This window comes from Salminus brasiliensis, chromosome 18 (assembly GCF_030463535.1).
Source record: "Salminus brasiliensis chromosome 18, fSalBra1.hap2, whole genome shotgun sequence".
NCBI lineage: Eukaryota > Metazoa > Chordata > Actinopteri > Characiformes > Bryconidae > Salminus > Salminus brasiliensis.
Window position 1 is genome coordinate 30852453 of NC_132895.1, and position 13080 is coordinate 30865532.

A 13080-nucleotide genomic window follows, 5' to 3' on the forward strand; every position below is an offset into this window, starting at 1 on the left:
CAGACCTTCAGGAAGACGGATCAGGCTCCGGAGAGGTGGAGCACTGCTGTGCAGCAACACCTGCACTGATATGACCTTACTGGAGGGGAGTACCTAGCAGGCCGGCCTAAAAGAGGCAGTGACTGACTTGCGGTCTGAGGTATGTAGTGGTATGGCATGTCTTAGGCTACTTTTAACGCAAAGGGTAATTGTGGCCAAAATCCGACATTGACGTCACATGCAACAATGCAGCCTTACAGAGAAAAATGGTTAGATCAACTTTACTTCAATTGGTAACACAAATTAATGAATTTTTGAATGAATTTGAAGTTAGATGAACACAAAAAAGTAGCTTTTTAGTTTCTTAAATGTAATTAACTGATGTCCAACCATCTAAAAATAAGTTGGCACCATTTAAATGTAATGTGTTTCACATTTTATTCTAAAAATACTCAATTTCACGGTGCCCAAACCATGAGCCAAGACAGGAAAATGGACAGCAGCAGAAGGTTAAAGACTTCAGGGTACATTAGAAGGCTTGTGTTTCTAATGAATTGGCCAAACACATCTACAGATTGCAGCTACAGCATCAAAAGGTAATAAAACTAAATACCTGTCCTGTTTTTTCCCCCCAGTGAGCATGAGCAATTTTTCAGCCTGGACCCATTCATAGCTCTTGAAATTCTTTAGCACCCTCGCATTGGTTTAAAAAACAGCACAGACTGTTCAGCAAGCTTGTCAGATATGGGTCACATTAAAAGATTGTGTGAACATCTTAAAATGAATATCGGATTTGGTCAGTAATCTTCCACTGTGTGAACGTAGCCTTAGAGCAACCAAAGGCCCAACATATGAAAGGGGCTCAAACTCACATCTGTGCCTCTGTGCTTTTGGTGGACATCTTGTGCCGCTCAAGCTGCAGGATGATTTTCTGGAGCACTTCCAAACTGAAATAAAGGGGTTTTAGTCTAGGTTAGGCACATCTCAAACCTGGAAGCAGGGCACAAGCTGAGATGGCGACCGAGGACAGTTTGAGCAATAAGGTCACACCCTCAATGACAATGCCAACATCTTCCAACGGCTGCAGTAGTCTTTCCCCCCTTCCTCCGAATGGCAAACACCGCAATGGTTTGCCGCTCCAGGTCCCTCTGAGCATCATCCGAGTCCTACAGAAGGGCACAGAGAAATGTGGACATTATCGTTTAGTCGTTTATCATGATCAAATTACAAAAATATATTCTCCATCCCCAACAATTTGTGAAAGGCTGCTAGAGCTGAAAAAATTTAATTCCCCCCCAAAAATATATTACATACATATATGTACACATACACACACCGTTACTGTTCATATGTGCAATAATAGCACTGTAATTCAATTTCATATGTGCCATAACTTTCCATATTTACCTTACCAATATGCTATATATATATATATATATATATATATATATATATATATATATATATATATATATATATATATATATATAGAGTGTTTATTTATAGAGTGTTTATTCTTACACCAACTGTTGCAACGACTAATTTCCCTCTTGGGATCAATAAAGTATTTCCAATTCTGATTCAGGAAGAGACCAGACTACACATTTAATTTAAGCTCAGCCACACACACTATGATTGACAAAGTCTGGTCTAGCCAATCTTGTCTGTGCGATAGATAGATAACTTTCCCAGAGGGAAAGTCAGTTATTACAGCAGCGCAGAAGTACAGTGAAAGCAAACAAGAGCAAAGCAAGTGAAGAGCAAAGTAGCCTAGACTTTATGTACAAATATACACAGAAGATATAAAAATGTCGTATATAAAAATATAAAAACGTCAACGTCTCTGCACAGTGATTAGTAATGCATAGTAATGCAATATAAACTGCATAAACCAAGACAGCAAAAATAATTAGCATACACGACTAGATATAACATAAGGTGAGTGTATAAAGTGGATGTGGTGCGCAACTAGTACTCAGGAAGCCGTCCTGATAGTGCTCAATGTACACTGACGTCCCATCAGTGATGGTGTTGTACAGCGCGATCGCTGTCGGCACCGTTGCTTGCTAAAGGAGTCTGCTGCTGAAAGTGCTCCACTGGCTGACCAGTAGGTCACTGAGTGTGATACGGTGTCCAGTATGGACATGAGTTTGTCAAGTGACCTTTCCACCATCGCCTCAAAACCCATCAAGCGAGCATCCCAAAACTTAATCAGCCTTCTTGGTCAGTTTGTTGAGCTACCTCTGATGCTGCCGCCGCCCACCCAAGATCTCCAACATCTTCCTGCACACATAAAAGAACCTGAACCTCCACAGAAAAGAGTCTGCTCACCCACTTCTGGTACCCAGCCTCTGTGTCTGCCCTCCGGTCCAGTTTGTTGTCGAGCAGGACACCGAGGAATTTATAGATTTCCACCTGCTCCAAGGTCTGACCCGTAATCGCAACGGGACTCGTCTACACTACAACCAGCTGATCGCAACCGATTGTACGCCTCACCCTGTGTTTCACAGCTCAGCTGGGCAGAGGGACAGTAACAAACAGGGAATTTGCTCCTTTGTAAAATTCAGAGTGAGAATTTTGCCCTCTGTCCCAGCTGGAGTTTTAATGTGCACCACATTGTGTAAAAGCACCATAACTTAACTTACCTTAGATGGTGTAAGGAGTCGTGTGCTCAAACCTGAATTTTCCACCATCCTTTTTAGTCAGTCACCAGTCTTCTCCCTAAATCCCGTGGTAGAGGTACTCTGTCCCAGAGTTAACAAGAGAGAGCCGCTCACCTGCGCTTCTGGGTGCTGCCGGTGTAGTGACACGTCATACCCCCGACTTCATCTCACCATTTAGGACCCAATCAGTTACCTATAATTTTTTTTTTTTTTATCAATTTATTTTATTTGGATCCCAATTATCTGCTGATCTTGGACAAGGTTTGCCAGCGAATAAAGCAAATAAAGTTACAAATAAAGTAAAGAACTTTATAAAACTTTATAATAAATAATAAATATTATATTACTTCAGTAAATATCATTACTGAAGTAAATATAATATAAATAAATAAATATTACTGAAGTAAATATTATATAAATAAATGTTACTTCAGTAAATATCATATAAATAAATAAATATTATTTCAGTAAATATCAAATAAATATTACTTCAGAAAATATCATATAAATAAATACATATTACTTCAGTAAATATTACTTCAGAAAATATCATATATAAATAATCACTTCAGTAAATATCAAACAAATAAATAAATATTACTTCAGTAAATATCATATATAAATAATCACTTCAGTAAATATCTTATAAATAAATAAATATTACTTCAGTAAATACCATAAATAAATAAATAAATATCACTTCAGTAAATATCAAACAAATAAATAAATATCACTTCAGTAAATATCAAACAAATAAATAAATCACTTCAGTAAATATCATTACTTCAGTAAATATCAAATAAATATTACTTCAGTAAATATCATTACTTCAGTAAATGTCATATATAAATATTACTTCAATAAATATCATTACTTCAGTAAATATCATATAAATAAATATCACTTCAGTAAATATCATTACTTCAGTAAATATCATAAATAAATAAATATTACTTCAGTAAATATCATTACTTCAGTAAATATCATTACTTCAGTAAATATCATTACTTCAGTAAATATCATTACTTCAGTAAATGTCAAATAAATATTACTTCAGAAAATATCATATAAATAAATACATATTACTTCAGTAAATATTACTTCAGAAAATATAATATAAATAAATATTACTTCAGTAAATATCATATAAATAATTACTTCAGTAAATACCAAATAAATAAATATCACTTCAGTAAATATCAAACAAATAAATATCACTTCAGTAAATATCAAACAAATAAATATCACTTCAGTAAATACCATAAATAAATAAATATCACTTCAGTAAATACCATAAATAAATAAATATCACTTCAGTAAATATCATTACTTCAGTAAATATCAAATAAATATTACTTCAGTAAATATCATTACTTCTGTAAATATCATATAAATAAATATTACTTCAGTAAATATCAAATAAATAAATATTACTTCAGTAAATATCATAAATAAATATTACTTCAGTAAATATCAAATAAATATTACTTCAGAAAATATATAAATACATATTACTTCATTAAATATTACTTCAGAAAATATAATATAAATAAATAAATATTACTTCAGTAAATATCATATAAATAAATAATTACTTCAGTAAATACCATAAATAAATATCACTTCAGTAAATATCAAACAAATAAATAAATATTACTTCAGTAAATATCATTACTTCAGTAAATATCATATAAATAAATATCACTTCAATAAATATCATAAATAAATAAATATCACTTCAGTAAATATCATAAATAAATAAATATTACTTCAGTAAATATCAAACAAATAAATAAATATCACTTCAGTAAATATCATAAATAAATAAATATTACTTCAGTAAATATCATAAATAAATAAATATTACTTCAGTAAATATCATTACTTCAATAAATATCATAAATAAATATTACTTCAGTAAATATATAAATAAATAAATGTTACTTCAGTAAATATATAAATAAATAAATGTTACTTCAGTAAATATATAAATAAATAAATGTTACTTCAGTAAATATATAAATAAATAAATGTTACTTCAGTAAATATATAAATAAATATTACTTCAGTAAATAAATAAATATTACTTCAGTAAATCTATATATAAATAAATATTACTTCAGTAAATCTATAAATAAATAAATATTACTTCAGTAAATCTATAAATAAATAAATATTACTTCAGTAAATCTATAAATAAATAAATATTACTTCAGTAAATCTATATATAAATAAATATTACTTCAGTAAATCTATAAATAAATAAATGTTACTTCAGTAAATCTATAAATAAATAAATGTTACTTCAGTAAATCTATAAATAAATAAATGTTACTTCAGTAAATATATAAATAAATAAATGTTACTTCAGTAAATCTATAAATAAATAAATGTTACTTCAGTAAATATATAAATAAATAAATGTTACTTCAGTAAATCTATAAATAAATGTTACTTCAGTAAATCTATAAATAAATAAATATTACTTCAGTAAATATATAAATAAATAAATGTTACTTCAGTAAATATATAAATAAAATGTTACTTCAGTAAATATATAAATAAATAAATGTTACTTCAGTAAATACATAAATAAATGTTACTTCAGTAAATCTATAAATAAATAAATATTACTTCAGTAAATCTATATATAAATAAATATTACTTCAGTAAATCTATATATAAATAAATATTACTTCAGTAAATCTATATATAAATAAATGTTACTTCAGTAAATCTATAAATAAATAAATATTACTTCAGTAAATCTATATATAAATAAATATTACTTCAGTAAATCTATAAATAAATAAATATCACTTCAGTAAATATATAAATAAATAAATATCACTTCAGTAAATATCATTTTACTACGCAGGACACGGGCGCAGAGCCACTGGCGAAGGCCGGCTAGCTAGCTGCGGTGCGCGCGCGCGTACAGGATTTCTGTGAAGCGGCTAACACGCAGCTAGCTAACAAGCTAACGAACGCCGCACCCGCCTCAGAGTCGGTATAAACGAGCTCCGGGTTTCCAACAAAACGTGCAAAAGCAGCTACAGCTTCACTCAAACGCCGCTAAACACACATTTCAGCCCCGGTTAAGCCCCATTACAGCCCCACGCTACATTACCGGTCGCGGTGAAGCTACTTATAGCTAGGCTAGGCTGAGGTAACCGCTAACCAGCTAGCTAGTATTTATAGCGAGTTAGTTTGGCTGAAGCGACTTTACGAAAACGTAAAAAGTTTATCCAGCTGAGACAGACCAGTTTATATCACACAGTTCAGGTTATTTAGCTAATAAAGACTTTATAAGACTTTATAAGACTGAGCACCAGCGCGCTGCCTTCTTCACGAAGCCGAGAGAAAACGGCGGTTCCGCCGGCCTCAACCGCCAGAGCCGCGTCGCCTGAACTCCTCAGCAAGGAGAGCAGCTATTGGCTGTCCTGGGAGTCGATGAATGACGCAATCGCATAATTTGCATAATCATTCGTTTTCTAATTTTTGTTCGATAATTGCTTGTATTTAGAGCTGCAGAGAAAAAGGAATAAAGATAAAAAAAGTGAATAAAAACACCCTAAATATGTCCTATATTAATTATTATTATTATTATTATTATAGGCCCTGCTACCGGCCAGACCACACAACACCTTCCTTTTATTACTTGGGATAAACTAAAAAAAATAATTTAATTAAAAAAAAAAGGTTAACCAATCCCACCAGTTGCCACTCAGGTTTGGTATGTAATAACCAGAGGTGAATTAAGATGATAACTTTGCACACAATATTCTTTTATTAACCTCAGTGTGTAAAATTATTGCACATAAAAACCTCAAGTACCAATTATTCATTTAACTGGATATATAGGAAGTCAGTAGCACAACCATGAAACATACACAATGAGATAAAAATAAAATAAAATTAATAAATTAATGAAATAAATAAGTGAACACTACAAACTTCACTACAAAACCACCAAATTATAAACACATGTGATTCACACATTCCACAGTGACCCAAAGCTTGTTACTCACTCCAATTTACAATGTTATAGTAAAAAGTAAAAAAAATGAGTTGTACATTGGAACAATATGTACATATGTATACATACACATATATATATATATATATATATATATACACACACACACACACATACACACACTATTTCATCTGTGTGTATATATATATTTGTATTTTTATTTTTTTGCTTATTTCTATATTTTCATATTTTTATATTTTATTTTTTACAATAAATGTAACTTATTCTATTTTTATTTTTTTATTTTATTTTTCTTTTGCACTTTACTTCATTAAGTTAAGGTTTAGTTAAGTTTAAATGTAGATCTTTATTGTACAGCTTTGATGTGGGCAGATGATTTGATTTGATTTGAACTAATCTAATGATAAAACGCTGCTCTGAGATATTGGCACTCAATAAAACAATAAGATTAAGACTCTTATTTATAAAAGCATGTAAAGATGAATGAAAGCACAGGGATTCGTTTAAACTACAGGGGAGAAACACTCTACATTAATGCTTTGCAGCTTCCACCAAAACCTCCAGTCAATTGCATACATTTACATACCTGGAGCCAAAGGTTTACTGCACCTGCCTCTGGTCACCAACCCAGACTCGGTCCCAAACCCCAGGCACTGCTACACACTGCAACCAGTAAGAGCTTGCTTTAAAGACAAAGACAAGGGCATTAGCGAGCAGACTCTACATCTGCTACATGCTAACTCGCTAAAACTGCAACCCAAGCTGCTGCGCACTGCATCTGGCCTCCAATGGTGCAAACCGTGCTACCTGCACATGTCCCTGGCAATGAACCAAACGATAATTGGAGCAGATGTCGCGAGACTTCGTAGGCGGAGCTCCTGCGAGCCCACCACGTGCCGAGCGTCTTAAAGGCGCCACCCCCCTCCCAGGTAAGCCTTAGAAAGGTGTACCAGCTCTTCTCCTACCGTAATACCCTTAGTATGGGTCACATTATTATTATTATTATTATTATTATTATTATTGGCCTTCGTGACTTCGTCTAGACCCACGTCACATAAAATCATTTTTACGTAAACTGCATAAATCAATTTTGATTTCAGTTTTGAGGTGAGTGAGTGACTGAGGGTAAATTAAATGAAAGTTATTTATTTTAAACAGGCGTTTATATTCACATCCCGCTCTGCAAAATAGGGGGCGGGGTCGCTAGATTTGTCGCTAGTCACTTAAAAAAAAAAAAAAAAAGGTCGCTAGAGGGGTCTGATATAGACGCTGCCTGCCTCGGCCCGTGTTGCTACAGTGGTGTCTGCATCACTACTGCGCCCAGTGTTGCTACCCAGTGTTGCTACCGTGGTGTCTGCATCACTACTACGCCCAGTGTTGCTACCCAGTGTTGCTACCGTGGTGTCTGCATCACTACTACGGCCAGTGTTGCTACCCAGTGTTGCTACCGTGGTGTCTGCATCACTACTACGCCCAGTGTTGCTACCCAGTGTTGCTACCGTGGTGTCTGCATCACTACTACGCCCAGTGTTGCTACCCAGTGTTGCTACCGTGGTGTCTGCATCACTACTGTGCCCAGTGTTGCTACCTAGTGTTGCTACCGTGGTGTCTGCATCACTACTACGCCCAGTGTTGCTACCCAGTGTTGCTACCGTGGTGTCTGCATCACTACTACGCCCAGTGTTGCTACCCAGTGTTGCTACCATGGGGGCTGCATCACTACTACGCCCAGTGTTGCTACCCAGTGTTGCTACCGTGGTGTCTGCATCACTACTACGGCCAGTGTTGCTACCCAGTGTTGCTACCGTGGTGTCTGCATCACTACTACGCCCAGTGTTGCTACCCAGTGTTGCTACCGTGGTGTCTGCATCACTACTACGCCCAGTGTTGCTACCCAGTGTTGCTACCGTGGTGTCTGCATCACTACTACGGCCAGTGTTGCTACCCAGTGTTGCTACCGTGGTGTCTGCATCACTACTGTGTCCAGTGTTGCTACCCAGTGTTGCTACCGTGGTGTCTGCATCACTACTACGCCCAGTGTTGCTACCCAGTGTTGCTACCGTGGTGTCTGCATCACTACTACGCCCAGTGTTGCTACCCAGTGTTGCTACCGTGGTGTCTGCATCACTACTGTGTCCAGTGTTGCTACCCAGTGTTGCTACCGTGGTGTCTGCATCACTACTATGCCCAGTGTTGCTACCCAGTGTTGCTACCGTGGTGTCTGCATCACTACTACGCCCAGTGTTGCTACTCAGTGTTGCTACCATGGTGTCTGCATCACTACTACGCCCAGTGTTGCTACCCAGTGTTGCTACCGTGGTGTCTGCATCACTACTACGCCCAGTGTTGCTACCCAGTGTTGCTACCGTGGTGTCTGCATCACTACTACGCCCAGTGTTGCTACTCAGTGTTGCTACCATGGTGTCTGCATCACTACTACGCCCAGTGTTGCTACCCAGTGTTGCTACCGTGGTGTCTGCATCACTACTACGCCCAGTGTTGCTACTCAGTGTTGCTACCATGGTGTCTGCATCACTACTACGCCCAGTGTTGCTACCCAGTGTTGCTACCGTGGTGTCTGCATCACTACTACGCCCAGTGTTGCTACCCAGTGTTGCTACCGTGGTGTCTGCATCACTACTACGCCCAGTGTTGCTACCCAGTGTTGCTACCGTGGTGTCTGCATCACTACTACGCCCAGTGTTGCTACCCAGTGTTGCTACCGTGGTGTCTGCATCACTACTACGCCCAGTGTTGCTACTCAGTGTTGCTACCATGGTGTCTGCATCACTACTACGCCCAGTGTTGCTACCCAGTGTTGCTACCGTGGTGTCTGCATCACTACTACGCCCAGTGTTGCTACCGTGGTGTCTGCATCACTACTACGCCCAGTGTTGCTACCGTGGTGTCTGCATCACTACTACGCCCAGTGTTGCTACCGTGGTGTCTGCATCACTACTACACTGTTAGCAGCGCTATCTCGCCGGCTGCCTGCCTCGCCCAGCGTTGCTACCGCAGCGTTAGTCACAAGCCGCCCTTATGAGGTCCTGTAGGTTTTGCAGTGGACTCCAGAGTCCGCTGACCTGAGCGTCATGGGAAATCTGTGGCTTGACCCGTGGCTAGAGTCTCTCAGACCTGCCAGAACTGACCAAGCAGGCTACCCAAACCTCTAGCAGCTAAAACTGTGACTCCAGCACTTTGTCCTATCCGTCCTTCGGGGACAGAAGTCCAAGTCTTCATTTTGCAGCTCTAAAAACTCTTCACTGGAGTGTGTGGAGGCGTGTGTGCTGACCCATGGGGTCACTGTACGGCTGGAGGGTCCAGCCGTGTCCGTGCTCTCTCTCCTCCAGCCTCAGATTTGCGAGTGTGGCTGGAGTGCTCCGAGACGTATCGATCGGCACAAATGCATCCAAAGTGTTTCCATCTGTCAGAGGACTCCTCAGAAAGCACTTCAAAGAATGCCATCGACCGCAAGTCCTTACATCTCTCGCTCTCTCTCTCTCTCTCTCTCTCACACACACACACACACCTGTTCAGTCATACAACACCTGCAGTCACTGTTTTGATCTCAGGTGGTGTGTCTGTGTTAGCAGTGAAGTTAAAGACTTATCCAGCGCGAGAGCAATGTCAGGCTTAGCCGTCGGCAGGCTGGCTGCATGGATATGGGCAGAGCTCAGGCTCAGGCTTTCCGGCCTCTCGGACTTGGATATGGTTCCTCACTCTGGGAATTCCTGGGATTTAGCTTTTAACGTTCCCATGTGTGAAAGGAGGTTCACCAAGTCACAAGGAATGGAGGCAATTAGTGGGATATATGTGACCATTAAAGCATAAATATATATTTGCAATCATTTAAATACCAATCATTTCCAGCGATTTGGACAAAAGTATTGGGACACCTGCTCACTCATTGTTTCTTATAAAATTAAGGGCATTAAAAAAAATTTTTTTTTAAATAACCTGCTTTTGTTGGAGTAACTGATGCAGCTGGTGCTTTTTTTTACACTTGTGCCCTTTTTTGTGAGTTTTTGAGCACTTTTATGCATTTGGTGCATTTTTGAGTCAAATGTGATTCATTTCAAATGTGTGTCACTTAAAGCATCAGTACATTATTTATTTATAAAATAATAAAATTAAATAATAATAATACAAATAGTAAAAATATAATATAAACAATACAATTATAAATATAATAATAAAACCTTTATTATCCTTATATATATATATATATATATATATATATATATATATATATATATAATTTTTAAAAGTTATTTTATTATTTTTCATTTTTGTTCGTTTTTGTACTCCTTTTAAAATAATACAATTAAATATATATATATATATATATATATATATATATATATATATATATATATATATATATATATAAAACCAGTAAAATCAAATAATTAAAATAACAAAAACAATAAAATTATAAATATAATAAAACCTTTATTATATATTTATTTATAAAAGCAGTTAGTGTGTTGGAGTGGTAATATCAAACTTTTTTAACTTTAACATTTTTAAAATATCTTTAAAAGTTTATTTTATTATTATTCATTTTTGTTTACACTTTTGTTTTTGTTTACAATTATAAAATAATAAAGTATAATAAAAAATACAAATAACAAAACCAATAAAATTATAAATATACTAAAACCAAGCAGTTGGTGTGTTGGAGTGGTAATATCAAACTTTTTTAACTTTAACATTTTTACAATTATTTTTTAGTTTGTTTTATTATTTTTAAGTTTTGTTTACTCCTTTTTCATTTTTTCCCCTTAATTTTAGCCAGTTTTAACTAATTACCCAGCCCACATGTTAATGCCCTGCACTAGGCTACTGGTGTGGAGCTGAACCCTCTCTCTCTCTCTCTCTCTCTCTCTCGCAGTGTCCTGTCAGAGGAGACTCAGGAGGTTCTGTTGGGGCCGGAGGTCTCGTACGGTCCACCCGGGCTGGACCTCTCATGCCCTGTTGCCATGACGATCGCGCACTGTGCAGACATGAGCTCGGACGACTGGAGCGTGAAGCTGAGGAGACAAACCCGGGAGGACGGCTGGGAGGTGATTCAATGTTCTTCTTCTCCAGCTTCTGCTCGTCCGTCTTTTTTTTCCAGCTGTGTCTCCATGTCCATCTTCATCCTGCTTGTCACCACCATATGTTCAGATGTTTGTGGACACCCCTTCTAATAAAATGCATTCAGCTACCTTTTTAGGCCCTGTTAAGCTGTATTGCCAGTAGAATAGGACTGGAGCAGACAGACACTGGTAAAGCTATGGGAACCATGCTGCCTGATGCAGGTGTGGGCTATAGAGGGGTATAAAGCCCCCCAGCATTGAGCTGTGGAGCAGTGGAGGAACTGGGCTCTCTGGAATGATGGATGGTGGTGCTCCATCCAGTACTCCAGGGATGAGTTGGGGAGTTTAGGGGATGACGGGGTAGGGTGGTGATCAGCATCCAACATCCTGAACTCACAAATGCTCGTTGCTGAATGCAATCAAATTCTCAATTCAATCAAGTGTGTGTGTGTGTGTGTGTGTGTGTTTCTAAATTCCAGGATGTGATGTCCGTGGAGGGTGAGAGTGCCTCCTGTTACTGCCTGCTGGAGCCTCAGTGCTGCCACCTTCTGGTGGACCGCCCAGGCCGCTACGCCCTGGTAGGGGAGCCGCTGAGCGAGGCAGCTGGGAAGAGGCTCCGCCTCGCTGTGTTCGGCAGCCTGGAGGCCAACGCTCTCACCTATGACCTTCGGGTCTACTGTGTGGACGACACCCCTCACGCCTTCCAGGTCAGAATAATTCATAGTGAATACTGAAGATTCATACCAGATACTGAATCATTCATAGAAGAGCCCAAACAATTCATAGTGGTTACTGAATCTTTCATAGTGGGTACTGAATAATTTATAGTGAATACTGAAGATTCATAGCAGATACTGAATCATTCATAGTGGATACTGAATAATTCATAGTGAATACTGAAGATTCACAGTAGATATTGAATCATTCACAGTGGATACTGAATAATTAATATTAGGCCTTGAATAATTAATATAGGATATTGAAGATTCATGGTAGATACTGAATAATTTATAGTAGATAATGAATAATTCATTCTGTTTTCCTCAGGCTACAAAATAATCAAACTTGGAAAAAAGTGACAGATTAATTATTGATCATTTCCAGTATTGAATGAACTGATGAGCCACTCCTTCATTCCCATTCAGCCAATCATTCGAGTTTGACACCTCAGAGCCGCAACCATCAGTGCATTGTGAAGGACTTACATGAGAGAGAGAGAGAGAGAGAGAGAGAGAGAGAGGAGAGAGTGTGTGTGTGTGTGTGTGTGTGTGTGTGTGTGTGTGTTTGTGTCCATCTCACCGAGAGGCTGTAATGAGATTAGATTGCTTTTGCTGTGCCTCTGTTTATTCAGCCCTTC

At 37.4% G+C, this 13080-nt stretch overlaps 1 protein-coding gene across 2 annotated transcripts in view; it reads left to right on the forward strand.

Moving 5' to 3' along the window:
- The window catches only part of unc5da (unc-5 netrin receptor Da), a 230302-nt gene that overhangs the window by 207078 nt on the left and 10144 nt on the right, over positions 1–13080 (forward strand). For both annotated transcript variants that reach the window (XM_072661937.1, XM_072661938.1), the window contains 2 exons: positions 11537–11708; positions 12203–12430. In XM_072661937.1, the coding sequence (XP_072518038.1) occupies positions 11537–11708; positions 12203–12430 (400 nt within the window). The remainder of the gene's footprint in view (positions 1–11536; positions 11709–12202; positions 12431–13080) is intronic.